Source organism: Mobula hypostoma, chromosome 2 (assembly GCF_963921235.1).
Source record: "Mobula hypostoma chromosome 2, sMobHyp1.1, whole genome shotgun sequence".
Taxonomy (NCBI): domain Eukaryota; kingdom Metazoa; phylum Chordata; class Chondrichthyes; order Myliobatiformes; family Myliobatidae; genus Mobula; species Mobula hypostoma.
Genome location: NC_086098.1, coordinates 82,386,436 through 82,413,396, shown reverse-complemented (window position 1 = coordinate 82,413,396; position 26,961 = coordinate 82,386,436). Strand labels below are relative to the sequence as shown.

General features: G+C 41.9%; 2 protein-coding genes across 4 annotated transcripts in view; one reads left to right on the top strand and one right to left on the bottom strand.

Moving 5' to 3' along the window:
• The window catches only part of LOC134357299 (uncharacterized), a 185,980-nt gene that overhangs the window by 98,551 nt on the left and 60,468 nt on the right, over positions 1-26,961 (top strand). The window lies entirely within an intron of this gene.
• The window catches only part of LOC134341494 (pecanex-like protein 1), a 275,158-nt gene that overhangs the window by 224,071 nt on the left and 24,126 nt on the right, over positions 1-26,961 (bottom strand). For all 3 annotated transcript variants that reach the window (XM_063039370.1, XM_063039362.1, XM_063039377.1), the window contains exons 6-7: positions 24,910-26,493; positions 18,182-18,320 (exon numbers count right to left, since the gene is read on the bottom strand). In XM_063039370.1, the coding sequence (XP_062895440.1) occupies positions 18,182-18,320; positions 24,910-26,493 (1,723 nt within the window). The remainder of the gene's footprint in view (positions 1-18,181; positions 18,321-24,909; positions 26,494-26,961) is intronic.

The window sequence follows — 26,961 nt, the reverse complement described above, 5'->3', positions numbered from 1 at the left end:
GAATGCCATCACCTCTTATAAAATAAAATCAAGCAACATAGGTGACAACTGGGTTTCACTTCCAGATGAGTTCAATGCTTTTCTATGCTCGCTTTGACTGTCAAAACGTGGAGAAACCATCAAGAACTCCCGCAGCCCCCAATGATCCTGTGATTTCAGTCTCTGAGGCCAACATGCGTGCAGCCTTTGAGAGGGTGAGCCGACGAAAAGCATCCAGCCCAGGTAGGGTACCTGGCGAAGTACTAAGACCCATGCTGATCAACTGGCTGATCAGTGCTGACCAGTTTTCACTGAGCTCTTCAACTTTTCACTTCCACAGTCTTGAGGTAACATGTGTCAAGCAGACTTCCATTATAAGAAGAACCTGGTAATCTCCCTCAATGACTATCATCTAGTAGCACTAACATCCACAGTGATGAAATGTTTTGAGAGGAAGGTAATAAAACTTATCAACTGCTGCCTGAGAAGCAACTCAGATCCGCTCCAATGAGCCTACCAAAGCAAAAAACCACAGCAGATGCCATCTCATTGGTTCTTCAATCGATCCTGGAACATCTGGACAGCAAAGATACATACATCAGTTTGCTCTTTATCAACTACAGCTCAGCATTCAATACCATCATCCCCTCAAAACTAATCAATAAGCTTTAAGACCTTGGCCTCAATATTTCTTTGTGCAATTGGATCCTGATTTCCTCACTTGCAGACCCAGTCGGTTTGGATCGGCAACAGCATCTCCTCCACGACCTCCATCAGTACAGATGCACCACGAGGCTGTGTGCTTAGACCCCTGCTCTACTCACTTTACACACAATTGTGTAGGTAAGCACAGCTCCAATGCCATATTCAAGTTTGCTCATGATACCACTGTCATAGGCTGAATCAAAGGTGATGACAAATCAACATATTGGGGGAAGATTGAAAATCTGGCTGAGTGGATCCACAACAATCTCTCACTCAATGTCAACAAAATCAAGGTGATTATTGATTTCAGGAAGAGGGTACCAGAGGTCCTTGAGCTAATCCTCATCAGAGGATAGGAGGTAGAGAGTGTTAGCAACTTTAAATCCCTTGATGCTAACATTTCGGAGGACCAGTTCTGGGCCCAGCACATTAGTGCAATTATGAAGAAAGCACAGCAGCACCTCTACTTTCTTAGAAGATTGCAAAGATTTGGCATGACACCTAAAACTTTAATAAATTTCTATAGATGTGTATACTGACTGTCTGCACCACAGCCTGGTATGGAAACACCAATGCCCTTGAATGGAAAATCTGACAAAAAGTGGTGGATATGGCCCGGTCCATCAGGGGCAAAGCCCTCCCCATCTTTAAGCACATCCATATTCGTTGACTTGTGAGAATAAAACCAGGCCTATGAGGTGTTATGTAGTTAAACCATTTTTCCCAGTATGAATCAAATTGTTCCAACTTATGATTAACAGATGCTGTTATCTTCTCCATTTTGTAAGTGTCCATCCATACATTTAAAGTTGGGCTCTCCTGTGATAACCATTTCCTGGTAAGAGTCTTTTTACCAGCCACCAGCAGTATATTCATTAAATATTTATCTCTTTTAACCATTCTTGAGGTATATACCCAAAATATATGGTCTTACTTTCTAAGGGTATTTCACATTTAAATATCCCACTCCAATAGTCTTTGATAACGGGGCACTCCCAGAAAATATGATAATGGTTTGCATTTTGATTTCCATCATTTCTCCAGCAAACAGGGAGGTTACTATCATAATGAGATTTCTGGAAGGGTGTAATAAAATATCTTATCAAGTTTTTCCACCCGAACTCCCTCCATTTTTGTGAACTGGTACACTTCCATTGATACCTCCATATTATTGTCCAGTCTTCCTCAGATATTATTATTCCTCCTTCCTTCTCCCACTTTGCTTTAATGTATGAAGTCGAATGTGTTTTAAGATTTGACAAACCTTTATACATGCTTGAAATTATTCTACTACCGTTGTCTGAATTATATGCCTTTCTAAGTAGCTCTATCAAGCATGTACTTGCCTTGTTTACATTTCTAACCGTCCTATTAACATACCGTCGCATCTGTAAATATCGATAAAAGTCTTGTTTTTCTAATAAGTGTTTCTCTTTGAGCATTTCAAAACTGAACAGTGTTCCTGCTTTCATTATATTGCAAATAGCTGTTACTCCTTTAGCTGTCCAGTCTTTAAATCCAGCATCCAGTTTGTTCGGCATAAAATCCGAGTCATATGCACACCATTTAAGAATTGCAATGTCTCTCTCTAGTTTATATTATTTTATAATATTTTTCCATATATTAAGAGAGATCAGCAGTTTCTGAGATAATCAAACTACCCCATCTGGCACCAACAATCATTCCACAGACAAAGTCAATTTGATCACATTTCTTCCCCGTTCTGATGTTTGGCCTCTGAACAACAACAGAACCTCTTGACCAAGTCTGTAAGCTTTTATGCATTGAGTTGCTGCCATATGAGTGAGCACTGGGTGTATGACACCATGTACTATCCTGAGATTCATTTTCTTACAGGTTTTTACAGAAGGAATAAAGAAATACAAAGAATCCACAAAATACCACACATAAAATAGGTGGCAATCTTCTGCAGTATCTCTTCAGTGTGGATTGTAAAGCAATAAATTGGAATTGCACTGTAATGCTTCCAGAAGGGATAATGGAAAAGCAGCAAGGACTTCACTTCTGTCTCAAGGCAATGAACATCAATGGGACAAAGGGTGTGGTTCACCAGTGGGTGAGGAGCTTGAAATCTAAGAATATCTTCATTCTGTGGATTTCTTACCTGCCTTAGACATTCCACTCCCCCAAACTGCCTTCATTCCTACCTAGAACATGCATTCGTTCACGTATATCTGGTCTTTGGTAAAGTATTGAGAATCATCTTCTCCAAGGATTGTTAACTTGTCGTAGTGCAGAGGCTTGTCATTCCTGAGATCCTGAAAGTGATGCCGCCTAGAGTTTAGCTATCTGGCACTTAGCTCCTGGTCAGGTCACCCATGGTGGTAAGGTCAAATGGGAGGTTCCAGACAAAGAGCGATCCAACCAAGACCACAGTGGTGGAGCTGGTGAAAGATGATGACACTTCACAACGGCAATAAAGACAGAAAAAGGCTGCAGAGGTGAAGGGTCCTCAGTCATATTGCATTCCATGCCTCTGGACCCAGACCCTGATCTGTGAAGGACCACGTGGCAGCTACCCGTGCATCAGCCTCCCTACATTAAGCAAAGTCACACATCGGTGTTCTTCATTAAGGAATCCACCCTAACACCCTCGATTATGATCCAAGTGGCAAAGGGGGTAAATTGTGCTCTACTGCCATCTGAAAAGCCACCAATAGTTCAGAATCAAAATCAGATTTAATATCACTGGTATACTGTATGTTGTGAAATTTGTTGTTTTACAGCAGCAGTACACTGCAATACAAAATAATGAAAAATATATATTACAATAGAAGAAGAAGAAGTAGTAGAAGAAAGCCCTTAACTCCGAGTGGAGTCATCGGGACGCTGTCATGACGGCACTTTTTTTTAAGCAGGCTTTCTTATTTTTACAAGGCCGAGTTGCTAGCTCAACACTCAACCCAGCACGGATGAAAAGCGTGCAAAGGAGCCAGCTGAATTCAAACTCGGGAGCCTTCACTCCGAAGTCCAGCACTGATGCCACTACACCACCAGCCAGCATATATTACAATAAATACATATAAAAAATAAAATTAAATTAAATAATTAGTGCAAAAAAGTGAGGAAGAAAATATTGAGATAAGGCTATAAGACCATAAGACATAGGAGCAGAAGTAGGCCATTCAGCCCATCAAGTCTGCTCCGCCATTCAATCATGGGCTGCTCCAATTCTTCCAGTCATCCCCACTCCCCTGTCTTCTCCCCATACCCTTTGATGCCTTGGCTGATCAAGAACCTATCTATCTCTGCCTTAAATACACTCAATGACTTGGCCTCCACAGCCGCCCGTGGCAACAAATTCCACAGATTTACCACCCTCTGACTAAAGCAATTTCTCCGCATCTCAGTTTGAAATGGACATCCTTCAATACTGAAGTTGTGCCCTCTTGTTCGAAACTCCCCTACGATTGGAAATAACATTGCCATATCTAATCTGTTCAGGCCTGTTAACATTCGGAATGTTTCTATGAGATCCCCCCCTCGTTCTCCTGAACACCAGGGAAAACAGCCCAAGAGCTGCCAGACGTCCCTCATATGGTAACCCTTTCAGTCTTGGAATCATTCTCGTGAATCTTATCTGAACCCTCTCCAATGTCAGTATATCCTTTCTAAAATAAGGAGCCCAAAACTGCACACGATACTCCAAGTGTGGTCTCACGAGTACCTTATAGAGCCCCAAAATCACATCCCTGTTCTTATATTCTATACCTCTAGAAATGAATGCCAACATTGCATTGCCTTCTTCACCACTTATTCAACCTGGAGGCTAACCTTTAAGGTATCCTGCACAAGTTCTCCCCAGTCGCTTTGCATCTCTGCATTTTGAATTCTCTCCCCATCTAAATAATAGTCTGCTTGTTTATTTCTTCCACCAGTGCATGACCATACACTTTCCAACATTGTATTTCATTTGCCACTTCTTTGCCCATTCCCCTAAACTATCCAAGTCTCTCTGTGGGCTCTCTGTTCCCTCAACACTACCTGCTCCTCCACCTATCTTGGTATCATCGGCAAATTTAGTCACAAATCCATTAATCCCATAGTCCAAATCATTGACATATATCGTAAAAAGCAGCGTTCCCAACACCGACCCCTGTGGAACTCCACTGGTAACTGGCAGTCAGCCAGAATAGGATCCTTTTATTCCCACTCTCTGTTTTCTGCCGATCAGCCAATGCTCCACCCATGCTAGTAATTCCTCTGTAATTCCATGGGCTCTTATCTTGCTAAGCAGCCTCATGTGCGGCACCTTGTCAAAGGTCTTCTGAAAATCCAAGTACACCACATCTACTGCATTTCCTTTGTCTACACTGCTTGTAATTTCCTCAAAAAATTGTATAAGGTTTGTCAGGCAGGATTTTCCTTTCAAGAAACCATGCTGGCTTTGACCTATCTTGTCATGTGCCTTCAGGTACTCCATAATCTCATCCCTAACAATCGATTCCAACAACTTCCCAACCACTGATGTCAGGCTAACAGGTTTATAATTTTCTTTCTACTGCCTCCCACCCTTCTCAAATAGCGGAGTAACATTTGCAATTGTCCAGTCATCCGGTACAATGCCAGAATCTATCCTGAAAGATCATTGTTAATGCCTCCGCAATCTCTCCAGCTACTTCCTTCAGAACCCGAGGGTGCATTCCATCTGGTCCAGGAGATTTATCCACCCTCAGACCATTAAGCTTTCTGAGCACCTTCTCAGTCATAATTTTCACTGCACATACTTCACTTCCCTGACACTCTTAAATGTCTTGTATACTGCAGGTGTCTTCCACTGATGCAAAATATGCATTCAGTTCCTCCGCCATCTCTACATTTCCCATTACGATATCTCCAGTGATTTTTTTCTATTGCCTTGTATCTACCCTCAACTCTCTTTTACCCTTTATATACTTAAAAAAGTTTTTAGTATCTTCAAAAGATGACATTCATGGGTTCATTGTCCATTCAGAAATCTGATGGTGGAGAAGATGCTGTTTCTGAAACATTGAGTGTATGTCTTCAGGCTCCTACACCTCCTCCTTAATGGTAGCAACGACAAGAGGGCATATCCTGGATGATGGGGGGTCCTTAATGATGAATGCAACCTTTTTGAGGTATCATCTTTTGAAGATATCCTCGATGCTGGGGAAGCTAGTGCCCTTGGTGGAGCTGGCTCAATTTATAGCTTTCTGCTGATTTTTCTGATCCTGTGCAATGGCCCCTCCATACCAGGCAGTAATGCAGTTAGAATGCTCTCCTCGGAACATCAGTAGACATTTGCAAGTATGTTTGGTAACTTCACTGCTGTGTCTTCTTTGTAACTACATTAATATGTAAGGTCCAGGATAGATCTTCAGAGATGTTGACACCCAGGAACTTGAAATTGCTCGCCCTTTTTACTTCTGATCCATTGAAGAGGACTGGTGTGTGTTCCTGAAGTCCATAGTCAATTCCTTGATCTTAACGACATTGAGTACAAGGCTGTTGCTGCAACATCACTTGACCAGCTGATCTATTTTAATCCTCTAAACCTCCACATCACCATCTGAAATTCTGCCAATAATAATTGTGTCATCAGCAAAGTTATAGATGGTATTTGAGCTGTTTCAAGCCATACAATCCTGGGTATAAAGCAACATTCCCTCCAATTTATTTTATTTTTTTTTACAACTACATGGACCAACCATTGCTCTGAACAGGAATTATTTGATTAATTAATTAATTTGATTCACTCAGTTTGGAAAACGAGCAGCACTTTAAATGTCTTCTTTTGTAATATGCATACTGTGAACATGTAGAATGAAAATTGAAAAATCACATACTTTTGATTTTATTTATTAATTAGAAAGAAATGAAATACAGTACAAAGAAAATCTTTCATGATTTGTAAACCTTTCTTGTCTGTCTTTATTACAAAACCATTGTCTATGAACTCTGTCCACATTAGTTTTGCATCCAGATTAAAAATATGTCTTAATCCTCATTAGGGGAATTAAGGCTTATGGGGGAAAAGCAGGTAGTGGGAATGAGTCTATGGTTAAATCAGTCATGATCTTATTGAATGGCAGAGTAGGCTCGAAGGGCCAGATAGCCTGCTCCTGAAGTTCTTCTGTTCTTATCATCCAAAGGTTCCACTTTTAGCCTGCTTCTGGATTTACTTTTTATTGAATTCATAGATTGAATTCATAAAACTGAATCCATGTTCGCAGTCAGCACTGGAAGCTTGAAATGTTCCAACCACAGTTCTAATATTTCTTTGCTTCTAAGCACATAGTTCAACACATCAGTGAATGTCTTAATTGAACCAGTCTCAACTTTCTCAGAAACAAAATTTGAAATCACAGTATTTCTGCACTATTTTTGAGCCAACACTTTTGTCATAGTTCATAAATAATAGGTGAGTATTATTTTATCAGTCGTACAATATCCTCTTTTCCAAATTCAAAATTGGTTGCGTTTGCAATAGCAACCGGGTCAAAAGCTTACCATTCTCTTAACTCATCATAAGGAAATTTATAATCCAAGTGATTACATAGACACTGAATAAATCAAATAATAGGTGCAGCATGTACATCAGAACTTAAAGATGCAAGCAGATATTTCAGTTTGTCACTCCAATAAACAGGATCACTAACATACTGTGACTGTAACTTGTTAACTTTTTCTTTTGCATACTGCAGTGCTTCAATTGTATTCAAACAGATTTTCTAAAGGAATTTACAAAGGGATGCCAGATCTAGAACATCGTTAAAGACAGTTAGTGGTATTTGATATCATGGATTGGTCAAAATCTTCAGACAGTAGGTGTTAATTAAATTATTACATCCATTTACTTGCTCTTTGCAATACCAATCAAAACTTCATAATTCCTCATTTAAGCAGTAGCAGCAAAATGTCTTGACAGCCATCTTACTTTGTTTGGTGGTCTAAATGACATAACATCACGTTGTGATATTAGCTAATTCTTCCAGCTTTCCTTTTTTAACCAACGACCTGCTGAACATTGTAAACATTGTTTTGTAGCAGTGTTTCCATGACCTGCATAACTGATGCTTTTCCCTCCATGTGTCATCTAGTCCCAGGTCTTCTCTGTGTGCAGTGCAACATTGCTCAGATAGATGCTTTATTTCTCATCAAATAATTGCTGCCATACCATTACTCTTTCCAAACATAATATTTGCTCTGTCTGACGTAAAAATCACCAATTTTTGAATATTAGGGTTGCTGATGATATCTTTTTTTAAATTGCTTCAACAATTGTGCTACTGTCACATTCAGTTAGTTTCAAGGTACCCACAAACACAGTCCTATAGGAAGTTTCATTTTCCAGTTAAAACTTAAAATAAATTTTTATGTACAGAAATGTCTGCATTTAGTGTATGGAAAGTAGAGTTCCACAATTCACCCATTATCCATTTCTGAAACACAAAGCTAACACTCTCAACGAATTCAAATGCATAGATCTTGCTGTGCCGCCTCTCCAGTATATTTACATATTTGGCCACATGTGCATGAATTTCTTGCTTGGAATACATAGAAGCATTAATTTTAATTAAGATAATATTATCAATTATCTTAACTCTGACCATATCAGAGTTAGACTTCTTTCGGCACCTTGTTTCATATTGGGCTAAATTGGTTTGTCCCATACGGGACCGCCCTTGTCCCGTATTTCTCCCGCTAAGGTGGAGCTTTCCTATGAAACCTTTCGTACCGAAATGGCGTGAAACGAAGAAGCAATTACCATTAATTTATATGAGAAAAATTTTTGAGCATTCCCAGACCCAAAAAATAACCTAACGAATCATACCAAATAACACATAAAACCAAAAATAAATAACACTAACGTATAGTAAAGGCAGAAATGATATGATAAATACACAGCCTCTATAAAGTAGAAATAATGTAAGTACAGTATAGTTGGGAAGATGAAGGCAAAAGCGATTTGTGGGGGAGAAAAAAAATAAATAAATCGGCATGCATGCACACACAGGTGCCTGCGCAAGGCTTCATGGCCATGGTAGTCTTTCCTGGGGTAAAGTGTCCCAGGATTTGACTGCTATTTTTGTCCCTTATTTGGGAGTGAGAAAGTTGGCAACCCTAACTATAAAAGACATGTTGAGGTGAGTTTAACCCTACTTGAACACCGGGGGGGGGGGGGGGGTTGGCTGGTCCGCAAGAATATTGTCAACATTAAACCCGTCCGTAGTGCAAAAAAGGTTGGGGATCCCTGGTGTAGAGAGTAGAGCAGTGGGCTAAGCACACATCCTTCAGGTGCATCAACTTTGATTGCCAGCAAGGAGGAGATGTTATTTTCAATCTGCGTAGACTGTCTTCTCCCATTTAGGAAGTCAAGGATCTAGTTGCAGAGGGATGTACAGAGGCCCAGGTTTTGAAGCTTGTTCATTAAAACATGAGGGTATGATTGTGTTGAACGCTGACTTGTAGTCAATAAACAGTTGCATGATATTGGCATTGCTATTATCCACGTGACCCAAGGCCAAGTGAGATCCAAGTTCAAGTTAAATTGTCATTCAACCATACACATGTATACAGCTAAACGAAACAGCATTCCTCTAAGGCCAAGGTGCAAAGCACTAACATACAAGGGGTGATTGATAAGTTCGTGGCCTAAGGTTGAAGGAGGTGAATTATACAGCTCTCGTTACATGCACATGCAGGTCAACTCTGAGTGATTATGCAGGAAGTTTGAAGTTAATAACTCGTCTCCTTCTACCTTAGGCCACAAACTTATCAATCACCCATCTGAGGACACTTTCTGGAGGTCCAAGATCCGTATGCTCCATGACCACTGGACTGAAGTGTGTAAACGTAGGAGAGGACTACATTGAAAAATAAATGTGCTAGGTTTTCTAAAACTGACTCCTTCTACCTTAGGCCACAAACTTATCAATCACCCCTTGTACAATAACACACAGCACACATGGTTACAATTACACATACAGTCACAAAATAATATTAACACAAGTCTCCGAGTCGCATAGCCTGAAATTTGATGGTGATGGGATGTTGTCCTAGAGCCATGTTTCTGCAAGAACAAGTATGCAGCAGTTCCTCATCTAGCACGAGTTCAACAGCAGACGCAAGTAAATTAGCTTGTCTCAGCTGTCAGCTGTAGGTTATCCAGCTTGTCTTCCTGGAGCAAACACTGACGGGAGGAGCCATCCCCACACCAGCACGGATTCCATTGTGCACGCCGTTCCTCTATTCTCTCCTGCACTGCCTACGGCACCTCCTCTCCTGGGTGTCCGTACAAATGATACTGTGGCATGAGGGCCTGTTACAAACAACAACCAAGGCCATGCAGCTTCCCCATCATCGGTCTCAGCAATGAATCAATGAACTATACTTCCAGTGTTTTGTATTGGTAATGTCCAGCAGGGTCTTGCAATCATAAGAAAAATGTTTAAGACACACATTTGCACCATTTTTGGACCCAGAGAGGCTACTACGGCCAAGCGTGCTGCCGTCTTTCTGGAAATCTTTTTTAAAACAACCTATTAGAACATCGTACTCAGCTCGAGTGATCACACTACTACTACGGTACTGAAATGTGCACCAGCAAGCTGTCCTGTAAGTCTTTTACCTTATGGCCATAAGGAACTAAAGCATTGAAAAAAACAGAAAGGAAAAATGCACACCTCTTAACTTTTAAAAAAGTTTTATTTTTTCAATCTCAGACCAGCAATTTATTTTGTACTGACCAACTTAACCTGTCTGCATGAGACTGCTAGTCTGTCAAACCTAATTCACTGCAGCCCAATTTTCCAACAACCTTAATCAAGGGTGATATAACTACCTTTTAATGCAACACAAACGTTATTCCTTTGGAGAATCCATCATTTTAAATTAAATCATTATATGGATAAAACGATCTCTGAAATGAAAGGTCTTTGATAAATTGAGTGGCTGGACCAGAATGAAAGCATATGACCTTACACAGCAGATGATTTATCTCCTAGTTATGCAAAATATTTCCCTCCCTTACAGTTCACAAGGCAAGAATGTTACTGAATGCCCCCCACTTACATGGTTGAGTGCAGCTTCAAAGACATGCAAGCAATTTGACAGTTTAAGGACAAAGACTGCTTGATCAGCAGCCCATAAACACAACAGTTTCCATAGATGCTGGAAATCAAACACTGAAAGGTTGTTCATTGGTGATGCAGCACGAGGTTTAAAAAGAGCTCGAGAACATTTCAGCTTTTTCCTTGGTGAGCGGCCATCAGCACAGGACCAATAAAAAGAAAGAAGGTGTAAACAGAGTGACTATTGTGTTAGTACATAGATAGTGCACTGAGAATGGATCCGAACAGTAGCATGTTCCTTGTGTGAGAAGTGGGAAATTTGGGAGATCTTCATTCTCCTTAATAACTACATCTGCATGAAGTGCACCGAACTGCAGCTCCTTGGAGACTGTGTTAAGGAACTAGAGCTGCAGCTCAGTGACCTTCGGCTCATACAGGAGAATGAGGAGGCGATAAATAGGAGCTACGGGGAGATAGTCACCCCTAAGTTGCAGGAGGTAGGTTCCTTGGTGACTGTCGGGAAAGGCAATAGGCAGCCCGTGCAGAGTACCCTGTGGTCGTTCCCCACGATAATAAATATACTGGGGGTGGGAGAAGCTGCAGTGACCAAGTCTCTGGCACAGAGTCTGGCTCTGTTGCTCAGAAGGAAAGGGGAGGGAGGAAATAGAGGATTCCATGATTAGAGGAGCAGAAAGCAGAGTCTTGAAAGAGACACCTGGAATATATGTTGCCTCCCAGGTGCAAGGATCAAGGATGTCTTGAATTGGTTATACAGTGTTCTAAAGGGGGACAGTGAGCAGCCAAAAGTCATGGTACATATTTGTTACCAACAACATAGGCAAGAAAGGAGGTCCTGAAGAGACAATACAGGGAGTTAGGCAGAAAGCTGAAAAGCAGGACCTCCAAGATAGCAATCTCTGAATTGCTGCCTATGCCAAAGTGCCAGTGGGGGTGGGGTGGAGGGGGGGAGAATAGGATGAATGTGTGACTGAAGAATTGGTGCAGGGGGAAGGATTTCAGATTTCTGGATTATTGGGATCTCTTCTGGGGAAATATGACCTGTACAAAAAAAGACGGATTACACCTAAACATAAGGAGGACCAATATCCTTACAACACACATAAAAGTTGCTGGTGAACGCAGCAGGCCAGGCAACATCTCTAGGAAGAGGTGCAGTCGACGTTTCAGGCCGAGACCCTTCGTCAGGACTTGACGAGACGAAGGGTCTCGGCCTGAAATGTCGACTGCACCTCTTGCTAGAGATGCTGCCTGGCCTGCTGCGTTCACCAGCAACTTTTATGTGTGTTGCTTGAATTTCCAGCATCTGCAGAATTCCTGTTGTTTGCCAATATCCTTACAGGCAGGTTTACTAGAGCTGTTGGGAGGGTTTCAACAATTTCACACAGGGTTGGAAATCAGAGTGATAGGCTGAGGATGGGGCATTAATATACAACTAGATGCAGTGTGTAGTGAGATTGAGGAAGGACAGGTAGATGACAGGGTAAAACTGCAGTCAGTGGGATGAGATAAAGTGTAACAGGGGGCCAAAATCAAAAAGGGTAGTAAATATAGGACGGAAGGTGTTATATTTGAATACACACAGTATACAGAATAAGGCAGATGATCTTGTAGCGCAGTTAAGAGACTTGCAGGTGTGATGTTGTAGGCATCTCCAAGTCATGGTTGAAAGATAATCATAGTTGGGAGCTTAAAAGGACAGGGAGGTAGGCAGATGGGCATGGGAAGTCAAATGAAAATCAAAATGAAATCAAATCCTTAGGAAGAAGTAACCAGAAGATGTAGAATCCTTGTGGGTAGAATTAAGAAACTGCAAGGGGTGAAAAAAAAACACCATTGGGAAATGTATACAAGCCTCCAAACAGTAGCCAGAATTTGGGCTACAAATTACAAAGAGAGACAATGTTGCCATAATCATGGGGATTTCAATATGCAAGTAGTTTGGGAAAATCCGATTGGTGCTGGATCCCAAGAGGGAATTTGCAGAATGCCCACGAAATGACTTTTCAGAGCAGCTTGTGGTTGAGCTCACTAGAGCAATGGCATTTCTGGTTTCAGTATTATGCAATGACCCAGATTTGATTAAGAAGCTTAACATAAAGGAACCCTTAGGAGGAAGTTGTCATAATATGATAGAATTCATCCAGCAGTTTGAGAAGGAGAAGTTAAAATCATATGGATCAGTATTATAGTGGAGTAAGGAGAATTACAGAGGCATGAGAGAGGAGATGGCCAAGTTGATTGGAAGAGGTCACCAGCAGGGATGATGGCAGAACAGCGATGGCTGGTGTTTCAATGGGGAAAATTCAGAAGGCACAGAAAAGATACATTCCAAGGATGAAGCAGTATTCCAAACAGAGGATGAGGCAACTGTGGCTGACAAGGGAAATCAAAGACAACATAAAAGAGAAGACATAGAATATAGCAAAAATTAGTGGGAAGATAGATGATTGTGAAGCTTTAAAAAAAAACACAACAGAAGGCAAGTAAAAAAGCTAATAAGAGGGAAAAGGTGAAATATGAAGGTAAGCTAGCCACTGACATAAAAAAAGGATACAAAAGGTTTTTAAGATACATAAAGAGTAAAAGAGAGACAAGAGTGGATGGATGTTGGACCACTAGAAAATTACAGTGGAGAAATATTAAAGGGGGAGAGACAAAGTAAAACTTAACAAGAGTTTTGTGGAAGACACTAGCAGAATGCAACAGTGTCAGGGGGCAAAAAGTAAGTGTTGTTGTTATCATTAAGGAGAAGGTGTTTTGGGAATTTGGAAAGTTGGAAAGTTTTAAGGTAGATAAGTCACCTGGACCACATGAATTACACCTCAGTATTCTGAAAGAGGTAGCTAAAGAGATTGTGGAGGGATTAACAATGATCTTTCAAGAATCACTAGATTCTGGAGGACTGGAAAATTGTCACTCCACTTTTTAAAGGTGGTAGGTAGGCAAGAAGAAAGGAAAACACAGGCCAGTTAGCCTGACTTCAATGGTTGGAAAGATGTTGGAGTCTATCGTTAAGGATGAGACTTTGAAGTACTTGGAAGCACATGATAAAATTTTGTAAAGGGCAAATCCTGCCTGACAAAACATTGAAATTCTTTGAAGAAGTAACAAGATAGTTAGAGGAGAGTCAGTGATGTTGGTTATTTGGATTTTCAGAAGGCCTTTGACAAAGTACTGCACATGAGATTGTTTATCAAAACAAAAGCTCATGGTATCACGGGAAAGGTATTAGCATGGATAGAAGACTGCCTGACTGGCAGGAGGCAAACAGTAGGAATAAAGGACTTTTTCTGATTGGCTACCAGTGACTAGTGACGTGCCGCAGGAGTCAGTATTGGGATGGCTTCTTTTCACGTTGTATGTCAATGATTTTGATGAAGGAATTGATGGCATTGTGGCCACATTGGCAGATCATATGAAGATAGGTGGAAAGGCAGGTAGTGTCGAGGAAACAGGGTGCCTGCAAAAGGATTTAGACAGATTGGGGCAATGGGCAAATAAGTGTCAGATGGAATATAATGCAGGGAAGTGCATGGTCATGCACTTTGGCACAAGGAATAAAGGTGCTGACTATTTTGTAAATGGGGAGAAAACTTTTAAAAATTAGAGGGTGCCAAGGGTCTCGGGAGTCCTTGAGTAGGATTCCCTAAAGGTTAACTTGCAGGTAGACTCCAGTGGTAAGGAAGACAAATGCAATACTAACATTAATTTTGAGATGAGTAGAATACAAAAGCAAGGATGTAATGTTGTGGCTTTATAAGGCATTGGTCACTCAGCACTTGGGAGTACTGTGAAATGTTTTGAGCTTCTTTTCCTAGAAAGAATATGCTGGCATTGGAGAGAGTCCAGGGGAGGTTAACAAGAATGATCCTACCAATGAAAGGATTAACATATGAAGTGCATTTGATGGCTTTCAGCCTGTACTCACGGAGCTTCATAGAATAAAGGGGCATCTCACTGAAACCTATCTAATATTGAAAGGTCTGGATAGAGTAGATGTTTCCAATAGTGGAGGTGACTTGGACCACAAGGCACAGCCTCAGACTAGACAGCCCTCTCAAACAGAGATGAAGAATAATTTCTTCAGCCAGAGGGTGGTGAATCTGTGGAAATCTTTCCCACAGATATTTGCGCAGGCCAGGTATATTTAAGGTGAGGTTGATAGATTCTCGATTTATCAGGTCATCAAAGGTTACGGGGAGAAGGCAGGAGAATGTGGTTGAGAGGGATTATAAATCAGCCATGATAGAACAGCGGAGCAGACTCGGTGTCCATAATGGCCTAATTCTGCTCCTAGATCTTATGGTCTTAAAATGCTGGAGGAACTCCGCAGGTCAAGCAGCATCTATGGAGATGAATGAACAGTTGTCATTTTGGCTTGCGTCCCTTCATCAAGACTGGAAAGGAAGAGGGAAGAAGAAGATGGGGTGGAGAAGAGGAAGGAGTAGAAGCGGGCAGGTGATAGATGAGACCAGGTAAGAGGGAAGGTAGGTGGGTAGGGAAGGTAGGTGGGTGGGGAAGGGGGGGTGGGAATGAAGTGAGAAGCTGGGCGGTGATAGGTGAAAGGACTAAAGAAGGAATTTGATAGAAGAGTGAGCCATGGGAGAAAGGGAAGGAGGAAGGGCACCAGATAGAGGCAATAGGAAGGCGAGGAGAAGAAAAGGGGCAGGAGGGGAGCCAGAATGGAGAACAGAAAAAGAGAGAAGGGGGAGAAATCACCAGAAGTTAGAGAAATTGATGTTCATGCCATCAGATTGGATGCTGTCCAGACGAAATATGAAGTAGTGCTCCTCCAACCTGAGAAAAAAGGTCGACATTTTGGGCCAAGAAGGGGGGAAAAAGTCAGTATCCCATCTTTCAGAATTCACTCTGTCCACCATTGCTGCCACAGCTGCTGTTCAGGCTTTTGCTTTGAAATACAGCCCTGCCGAATTTTTTCTGATTGTGCTTCTGACTTTAGTTCTGATAGCACTGCCACCTTTAAATTTGAAATTCAGTAGAAATCACATGAGGACAGCCATTTTGATTTTTGGTAGAGTTTTCAAGTCAGACTGAAGCACATTTACACAATCTTATGTCATCTTTCCCTTATTTGCGCCATCGTAATAAATCATCATCTTTTTTATTCTTACTCAATTGTACGTGTGCCTGCTGCCCAAATAAAGTACCTGGAGCTTGAACACTATATTCCGACTCCTATGTTCAGTTAAGTGGAGTTTGGCTTACTGCTGAATAGTGTATTTCCTACTTCACCCAGAAGGAGAACAGTCCAGCTGCAGTATCTAGGGCACACACAGTAGTGTAGCAGTTGGCACAATGCTTTATAGCACTAGGTGTAAGATTGGGTTTCAATTCCTGTCACTGTCTGTAAGGACCTTGTAAGTTCTCCCTGTGACACGTGGGTTTCCTCTGGGTGCTCTGGTTTCCTCCCATGTTCCAAAGAGACATATAGGTTAGGGTTAGTAAATTGTGGGCACTTCCAGGCCGCCCCCAGCACAATCCTTGGACTGTTTTGGTCATTTACGTAAATGAATCATTTCACTGTATGTTTCGATGTACATGTGATAAATAAGAAGCTAATAGCTAAGCTAATCTAAGTGTCATGCTTAGATGATATTTTCCAAACTTGCAAAGACCAGCAAATATCACTCAAATCACACTCATCCCATCTACAAATTACTTCACTGTTCCCTTACCATCATCGTCAGGTAAATCAGAAAGTTCTCACCTATTAGCACTGTAACAAAATCTTTACCACTAGCTCAGAAGGCAGCATGTAGGTGTTAATACATAGTTATCTCACCAGTTTTGGACATTCTAAGGTAGTTTCGAGTCCAAAACTAGGGGGGCATAAGTTTAGGGAGAGAGAAGAAAAATTTAAAAGAGGACCATAGAGAAAAATTTAGAAGGTACCCAAGGGGCAACTTTTCATGCAGGTGGTGAGTACATGGAACGAGCTGCCAGAGGAAGTGGTTGTGGCTGGTACAATAGTATCATTTAAGAAACACTTGGATAGGTGCATGCAGGGGTGGGGCTTAAAGAGCTATAAGCCGAACACAAGAAATTGGGACTAGATGGGAGGGCATGGTGGTCAGCGTGGACGCGTTGGACTGAAGATCCTGTATTTGTTTTGTGTTCCTCTTTGGCTGGGACCAGAGAGGTCTAAGGAAGCTCCCCAGCTTCTTTCCTTCCATCATCAGTTTTCTGAACAGACAGTGAACCAGTGAAAACTACCTCAGTGTTTTTGCACTTTTTTTGCACTACTTACTTAATTTTTAAAATACAGTAATTTTATTGCAATTTATAGTTTTTTTAATGTATTGCACTGTATTGCTGCCCAAAACAAATTTCACAATGCACGTTTGTGATAATAAACCTGATTCTGATCACTCCATCAGCAAGCTTGCTCTTTCTTTTCGACTTAACAATTCCAAAATATTCTTAACCATTCACTGCCCAGATTCATAAATACAGAATTGTTTCCTGAACTAGGCCGTTGGCAATGCAAATATCTAATCAGCCAAACATGTAGCAGCAACTCAATGCATAAGAAGTTCAGTTGTTGTTCAGATCAAATATCAAAATGGAGACTGCTGAACGAATCCTGACCCGGATCTGGGTCATACCCTCCAAATATCCAGACCTGCCTCTTGTTTTTTTTTTGCACTACCTTACTTTCCCTTTTCTATTTTCTATTTATGATAAATAATTTAAATTTTTAGTATTTACTATCGATTTGTATCCCAGGGAGCGCAAAGCGCAGAATCAAATATCGCTGTGATGATTGTACGCTCTAGTATCAACTGTTTGGCGACAATAAAGTAAAGTAGTGTGATCAAAGTGACTGATTGTGGAATGATTGATGGTTCCAGATGGAGTGGTTTGAGCATCTCAGAAACTGCCTTTGTCCTGAGAATTTTATGCACAACCTTCTCTAGAGTTAACAAAGAATGATGCGAAAGACAAAAACAAAAAAAAATCCAGTGAGTGGTAGTTCTATGAGTGAAAATGCCTTGTTAAAGGGTGAGGTCAGGAAAGAATGGCCAAACAGGTTCAAGCTGACAGGAAAGCGACTCCAACTCAAATAATGATGCATTACAACAGCGGTGTGCAGAACAGCAACTCTAAGTGCACAACATGTCGAACCTTGAAATGGATGGGCTACAACAGCAACAGTAGATACCTAATAAAGTGGCCACTGTGTACATGCAAGTTGTACCACTCTACACTGAATGCAGAGCCAAACAGTAAAGGCAGATGAAACTCCTTGTGTGACACTCAACCCTAAAACACTTTAGTCATTCTGAGGGTAATAAGCACAAAATTCTGGAGCAACTCAGCAGGTGAGGCAGCATCTATGAGGAGGAATAAACAGTTGATATTTCAGGTCGAGACCCTTCATCAGGACAATGATACCTTACCTCTGTGGTGAGCAGAAGGTTGCAGAATGACTTGGATTGTTTCTTCCATTCTGCCGCTGCTGTTTCCCTGATTTCCTCTGTTGACTGTTGTGGCCTTGCAGCCTCGTGTTTCCAGGCCCAGATTCTAGTGGTAGCATAACTACAGAGAAAAGGTTAGAATTTGAGAGAGAAGTTTTCAGTGGGAAAAGGTGACAGCTGAACATACAATTAGTGGCCACTTTATCAGGAACACAAGTGTACCTCTTCATTAATGCAAATATCTAATTAGCCAATCGTGGCAGCAACTCAATGCATGGTTAAAGAGATTCAGTTGTTGTTCAGACCAAATATCAGAATAGGGAAGAAATGTGATCAAAGTGATTTTGACTGCAGATTGATTGTTTGTGCCAGACAGGGTAGTTTGAGTCTCTCAAAAACTGCTGATCTTCTGGGATTTTCACACACAACACCCTTGAGAATTTACAGAGAATGGTGCTAAAAACAAAACAAAAAAAATCCAGTGAGTGGCAGTTCTGTGGGCAAAAATGCCTTGTTAATGAGAGAGGTCAGAGGAGAATGGCCAGACTGGTTCAAGCTGACTGGAAGGCAACAGTAACTCAAATAATCATGTATTACAACAGTGGTGTGCAGAAAAATCAGCATCAGTACCATGGTGTAAAAAGAGAGCAAAAAAAATAATAAGGTTCTGTTATGGGGTTCATTGTCTGTTCAGAAATCTAGTTGCAGAGGGGAAGAAGCTGTTCCTAAAGCATTGAGTGTGTGTCTTCAGTCTCCTATACCAAGGATCCCCAACCTTTTTTGCACAGCGGACCGGCCAACTGGGGGGGGGGGGGGGAAAGAGAGAGGGTAGGGTTGCCAACGGGCAAGAGTAGCAGTCAAATACTTTGTGTTTACCCAGAAAAGACTACAATGACCATGAAGCCTTGCGCGGGCACCAATGCGCATGCGTGTACCTGCCAATTTTTTTCCCCTGCAAATTGTTTTTGCGATTCTGTTCGGGGGGGGGGATGTTAATCACGAATGGAATATAGGTGATAAGTGGCTAATACACTCAATTTCGTTTCTAAAAAGGTTTCTCTAACGAATTTAATATTAAACACACAGTGCATATTTTCCTCGCATGAATATACTGAAAAGTCAATTATCAGGGGAGCTTGAAGTAAGTGTTGAACGAACTTCCAGTGGAAGTGGTAGAGGCAGGTTCGATATTGTCATTTAAAGTAAAATTGGACAGCTATATGGACAGGAAAGGAATGGAGGGTTATGGGCTGAGTGCAGGTCGGTGGGACTAGGTGAGAGTAGCGTTCGGCACGAACTAGAAGGGCCTAGATCGCCTGTTTCCGTGCTGTAATTGTTATATGGTTATACAAGTCACTTATAAGTCAACAGCATCATAACATTTTAAGTAACGTTTGGATATTAAACACACAGCATATATTTTCCCTGTATGAACATATAAAATCATTGCAACACACCAATATCGCTGAATCAGTGAGAGCCCTGGGCTTGTTTTCCTGCAGCAAGACGGTCCTATCGAGGGGTGATGGGAGACAGCGATACTCAAAGGGGCTTCCTTGTGTCCAGTCTATCCCGCAATTTAGTTTTCGTTGCATTCATTGTCGAAAACTCCACTTCGCAGAAAAATGTTGGAAATAGAAGCAACGTTTTCAGTGCTTTCGTGGCTACCTCAGGATATTTAGCCTGACTTGATCTGGAATGCTGGCAGAGATGTTATGTCAAACATACTTTTCAGCCCGCCGTCATTTGCAAGCTCGAAGAGTTGATCTCCTTCCTGCGCTGACATGGATGACGTGCGAGTAATGACCTTGTATGCGTGTTCAAGCTCAACAGTGGCCATGACAGGGAATGAGGAAAGGTGCAGCTGACTCATATCACCAAATCATATCGTTTCCTCACGGCCCGGTAGCACATGCTTTGCGGCCCAGTAGTTGGAGACCGCTGTCCTATACTTCCTCCTTGATGGTAGCAATGAGAAGAAGGCATATCCTGGGTGATGTGGGTCCTTAATAATGGATGCCACCTTTTTAAAGTATCACCTTTTGAAGATGTCCTCAATGCTGGGGAGGCCAATGCCCACATTGGAGCGGGCCAAGCTTGCAACTTTCTGCAGCTTTTTCCGATTCTACGCAGTGATCCCTCCATACCAGACAGTGATGCAACCAGTTAGGATCCTCTCCATGGTATATTTGTAAAAATTTGCAAGGGCCTTTGGTGACATAACAAGTCTCCTGAAACTCCTGACGAAATATTGATGCAGTAACAAAGCAGGCATTACAGCAGCTATATATTGGGCCCAGGATATGCCTTCAGAGATGTTGACACCCAGGAACTTGTAACTGCTCATCCTTTCCACTTCTGATTCCTCAACAGGGACTGGTGTGTGTTCCTTTGACTTCCCCTTCCTCAAATCAACAATCAATTCCTTTGTCTTACTGACAATGACATTGAGTGCAACGTTGTTGTTGCATCATCACTCAACCAGCAGATCCATCTCACTCCTGTCTGCTTCCTTGTCACCATCTGAAATTCTGCCAACAATAGTTGTGTCATCAGCAAATTTATAGATGATGTTTGAGCTGTGCCTAGCCACACACCATGGGTGTTGTTGCAGAGAGAGTTATAGAGGCTCAGGTTTTCAAGCTTGTTGAGCAACTCTGAACCACCAACGTGTCAAAACTTGAAGTGGACGGTCTACAGCACCAGAAGACCACAAATATACACTCAGCGATCACTTTATTAGATAATTCCTGTACCTAAAAAATGGTTCTTGTGTATATAGCTGATCAATGCACCCCACACCACACTCGCCATAAGACGCAGGAGCAGAATTATGCCACTCGGCTCATTGAGTCTGCTCCGACATTCCATCATAGCTGATTTATTATTCCTCTCAACCCCATTCTCCTGCGTTCTCCCCATAACCTTTGATGCTGTTACTAATCAAGAATCTATCAACCTCCACTTTAAATATAGCCAATGACTTGGCAGCCGCTTGTGGCAATGAATTCCACAGATTCACCACCTTTGGGCTAAAAAAAAACTCCTCCTCATCTTTGTTCTAAATGGATGTCCTTCTATTGAGGTTGTGTTCTCTGTTCCTCGACTTCCTCACTATAGGAAACATCCTCTCCACATCCAATCTATCTGGGCCTTTCAATATTCAATAGGTTTCAAAGAGATCCCTCCTCCTCCTTCTAAGCTCCAGTAAGTACAGGCCCAAAGCCATCAAATGCTCCTCATATATTAATCCTTTCATTCCCAGAACCATTTTTGTCAATCTCCTATGGACCCTCTCCAATGACATCACATCTTTTTCCAGATAAGGGGTCCAAACTGTTCACAATATTGCAAGTGCAGTCTGACCAATGCCTTATAATGCCTCAGCATTACATCCTTTCTTAAAAATTTTCTAGATCTCTTGAAATAAATGCTAAGATTGCATTTGCTTCTTTGCTTCCGACTGAACTGGCAAGTTAAACTTTAGGGAATCCTGCATGAGGACCCCCAAGTGCCTTTGCATCTCAGATTTCTGAATTTTCTCCCCATTTAGAAAATAGTCTATGCTTTATTCCTTCTACTAAAATGCATGATCAAACACCTTCCAACACTATATTCCATCTGCCACTTCTTTGTCCATTCTAATCTGTCTAAGTCCCTCTGCCGACTTCCTGCTTCCTCAACAGAACCCGCCCCTCTTCAAATCATCTGCAAACTTGGCCCAAAGCCATCAATTCCATCATCCAAATTATTTACATATACTTGAAAAGAAGTGATCCCAACACCACTAATCACAGGCAGCCCACCAGAAAAGGTATCCTTTATTCCCACTCTTTGCCTCCTGCCAGTCAGGCAATATTCTATCTCCCTGTAATACTATGGGTTCTTATCTTGTTTAGTAGCTGCATGTGTGCCAACTTGTAAGGACCTTGTAAGGCCCAAGTAAGCAACATCCCAAAGACCCTCCTTTGTCTATCTTGCCTGTTATTTCCTCAAACAATTCCAACAGATTTGTCAGGTAAGATTTCGCCTTAAGGAAACAATGCTGACTCTCCTTTACGTATGAAAATTCATAACACTGAGGTGGGGTGAGACTAGAACTAGAGGTCAAGGGTTATGGATGAAAGGTGAAATGTTTAAGGGGGACTTTTTCACTCAGAGGGTGGTGAGAGGGTTAAACAAGCTGCCAGTGGAAGTACGGGTACGGGTTTGATTTCAACATTTAAGAGAACTTGGATAAGCACATGGATGGGAAAGGGTATGGAGAGGTGTTGTCCAGGTGCAGGTTGATGGGACTAGGCAGAGTAGTAGTTTAGTACTGACTAGATGGGCCAATACTGTGCTGTAGTGCTCTATGATTCTATGACTAACACTGACTTTGGGGTGACACATGGGGTTGTGATCTCAGAGTTGTGAGTAGAATATGTCACTCATCCTTGGAGTCTCTGTCATTTGAGTTCCAAAGAAGTGTAGAATCCTCCTTGTATTTGGTGGAGGCATCACCTTGATGTTAGCTCAACATACATCTTTGCTAATCTCATTCCTCAGCTTAAACTTCACTTAACATTCACTGAACATTGACCATGTTTCCTTACCATTATTAATCTGCCCTTTTCAATCTCTGCATCAATCTTCAATTCAACAATTGTCTCACCTCACCTATCTTCACTCATTGTTTATAAACATAAAGATTGTAAACATTAATGGTTCCTTAAGGTTGTTATAGCCAGGAGTGGTATAGGGAACAAGCTCTCACTACCCATTAAATGCTCCCAATGGCGTCTCAAATGGCCTCTAACAACCAAGTCCAGCTCCTGCTCTTCATGTGTGGCTTAGCTACTAAGCCCAGTGGAACCATTTCTACTGACAGAAGAGGCAAAAGCATGTTACTGGTGCCTTAAAACCAGTCACTTTAGGGAGAGGGGGCTCGTTGACTGTGGTTGGCAGCTCATCTAAGAGGAGGAAAACTCTTGCTTTCAAACCTCCGCTGCCTTGTGGCTATACGCACTCATGGGGAAGGCTTTGGGAGTAAACCCCGAGGGAAAAATCTGGAGCTAGAGTCCCTAAGGCAGTCCTACATTGAGTTCAATGTTGACCGGCAACTCCTGTGATGCTGCTGGTGCCACACTGTGTTGCTCTCAGCCGTTCCTTTGGGTTCAGCAGATGTGTGGAGAGGGGGAGCTTACTACATGGGCAACAGCTTGCTCTCCATGTCGTACTGCCCAGGCTTGTGTATCTAGACAACAGGGATGCATCATCCATGGTCGACCCTGACTGGCGACAGAGGCTCATACATGTCATGAACAAACATTAGCTTTATTTATCACATCAAAACAGTGAAATGCATTGCTGGGCAGCAAATCAAATCAGTGAGGCAACCCACAAGTACTGGCACACTTCTGGTGCTAACACAGCATGCTCACAACTTACTAACCCTAACTCCAAGAGTACATCTTTGGAAAGTAGAAGCAAACCAGAGCACCTGGAGGAAATCCATGCAGTCATAGGGAGAATATACGAACTCAGGACTGATGAAGGGTCTCGGGCTGAAACATTCACTCTGTATTCCTTTCCATAGATGCTATTTTACCTATTGAAGAAGGCTGTTTTTTTTTAAATCTTCTTTTGGGCTCTTCAAGCAACTCACCAGGAGCCATCACAAGCTGCAGAAGAATGTTGTTCTGCTCCTGTATGGAACAGTCACACCTTCAAGAACAGCATATACACAGATGCACCATCAGAATTCAGATAAGTGTAATCAAAAATATTAAACACAAGCCCGTTCCTTATAAAAAGGATAGATTCTTAAGCATGCACTTAAATAAAGCACCATTCAAATTTAATTACTACAAAAGTGTTTCTTATATAATGTAAGTAAAATCCTTATTTCAGACATTGAAAAATTCTGTCACTGAGTAAGATTTATGAACGAGATTTAATCATTGCTTAGTGGGTGGGTGTGGTAACAGAAATGCACTGCCACCTAGTGGTCGGATTACAAGCGGACAGGAAGTTTTCATTACAAATGGAAATAGAGAAATTTGTACTGGAAACATAAACACAAAGAATATTAAAATAAACAGGAAATAAGATTTTGTATGCAAATGCAAACTTTTTAATAAGATATAAATGGATCTTTCACTACACCTATGTGGAAATAACATGGGGCGGCACGGTAGCATAGCAGTTTGCGTAACATCATTCCAGAACCAGTGAACCCCAGATTCAATTCCTCCCATTTCCTTGTACATTCCAAAAGCGTATAGGTTCACAGGTTAGTCGGTTAGTTGGTCACATGGGTGTACATTGAAACATGCAGTGAAATGCATCATTTGTGTCAACGACCAACAGTATGAGGACGTGCTGGGGGTATCCTGCAAGTGTCGCAATGCTTCCAGCGCCAACATAGCATGCCCACAACTCACTGATCTTAATCATACATCGTGGAATGTGGGAGGAAACAGGAGCACCTGGAGGAAACCCACGTGGTCACGGGGAGAACTCACGAACTCCCCTCATATAGTGGCAGGAACTGAACTGGTGGGTAAATCGCTGGTGCTGTAAAATGTTGTGCTAACCACTGTGCAACCATGCCACCCTTCACTGAGCTGTATTCCTAAATAAAATTTAAAAAAAGAAACAAATACATATTAGCTGTATTAATTTAACAACTGTCTGATAAAGGGCATCTAATGTAGCACAGAACATACCTCCACCCATGGCGCCCTCCTCTGGACAGTCACTTGCCCAGCTTACTGCATTCATTCTTGAACTATTAATCGATTCCAACAGAGATATGAACTCTATAAAGTTTGATTCGTTCGGGATCTGCCCTTCTTTGGCCTCAAGGTCCGACTTTGAGGTGGTTAGTGTCCTTCCCTGATTGTTGGCACTACCTCCAGATGCCCTGCTGAAGACCACATCTGCTCCCCCGTCCATATTAAAGACCCTGATGTGTGCTTTCCGGGAGCCATCAGCTGCCACTTGCTGTTCCTGTTGCCTTTGGTTTTCCATCAGGCAATGCATGACTTTCAAAAATGACTCGGACACTGCTCTTGGCTCACCCTGCCGACATTGGTTCTGGTAGTTGTGATAAATGTGGTCTGGGGAAGAGCAAGACCGTGAATTGGTACTAGAAGAGGTATCCATTGAAATATTGTGATGAGACTGCAGACTTGAGGATCTGCTCAAAGTAGTATGGTCATTTGTGTCCTCATCTTCACTCCTGTTGCCCTTGGACAGTGCTGTAGTGACCCAGTTTGCATTACCAGCACAATGGCTGGAGTCCAAACCAACGTCTATCTGTTTCCGTGATTTCTGCTTATCATACTGGTGAATGGAGAGCGCCTGCCTAACAAAACTGGAAGACTTTGGTCTGACGACAAGATCGGATCTTGATATGGACTTGTTATCAGTTCCTGACACCTGAATCCCTTTACTTACATTAACATATAAAAAGGATGAGGGCTTTACGTTAGTATTATTAGTAGTGTCAACACTTCTCACAGCCTCGGGTGGCTCCAATCCAATAACTGGATTGTCTAATAAATCAGACTCTTGCCCTTTTGGCATAGTATCAGGAGTAGAATTATTTTGATTAGTCCTGGTCTCCACATTGCAAATCAGACACGTGGTGGAATCCTTGTCAGGGTAAACTTCCATCTCTTTGTCCTCTGTCGGTTTCACCAAAGAACTGCTGTTAGTTGGAAGTTCTTTATGTTCAGATTCCTCCTGATTTTCTTGCTCTGTGAGATCGGTACCCAATTCACCTGCAGGCTGTAGATCCCCGCTGTCAATCTGACCAGCAATATTCCCCTGAGTTTTATTACAGAGACTGGCACATTTTGCACAGGACACATTTTCACCGATAACACTACTCACGCTGTACATTGGTTCCGGTTCAGAGTTACCACCGTTGATCACTATCAAGTTGCATTCAGTATCCAGCACATCAGAACATTGATGGCTCTGGTTTAATTTAGTTATGAACTGTCCTGCAGACTCCTGCTGCTTTGGAAAATGGAGCATAGTGTTCAGCTCGGTGAAAGCTGTCCTGGAGTCATCTGGAACTGCACAAATCTGAGATGAGTCGGGTTTCTCAGCATTTTCTATAAGTGGACCAACAGCTGACTGGCCTGGCAGAACAGATGGTGCAAGGAGCAAAGGCGGCTCTTCAAAGTTGCCTGATTCACACCGTCCTTGTCCACTGGGTTCTACATCTGGAGATATCGACTGATGGAAACAGACTGGGGAATCGGAAGGCATCAGTGGGGTTGTTTTGTCCAGCACGTGATCTGCAGAGAACACAATTCATTTTTAACACACTAGGTCAGAATGATTTTAAACCCCGGACGTGTGAACAGATCAATCTAACAAAGCAATTTGCACATGCATCCACATTGCATTTCAAATTGTATAATTATTCCCATGTTCATAATAGGATGGCACAGAAGAGTAGCAGTTAGCATCACATTATTACGGTGCCTGCAACTGGATTCAATTCTTAACACTGTCTGTAAGGAGCTTGTGATTCTCCCTGTGACTACATGGGTTTCTTCCAGGTGCTCCAGTTTCCTCCCACAGTCCAAAGACACAAGGGTTAGTAGATTAATTATACATGAGTGTAATTGAGCAGCATGGGCTCACTAGGTTGGAAAGGTCTATTACTCTGCTCTATCTCTAATTAAATAGAAAAACAATCTATTTTGATAGACAAAAGATAATCTTAATATATAAATTTAACAGTAAAAAGGAGTTTAAGA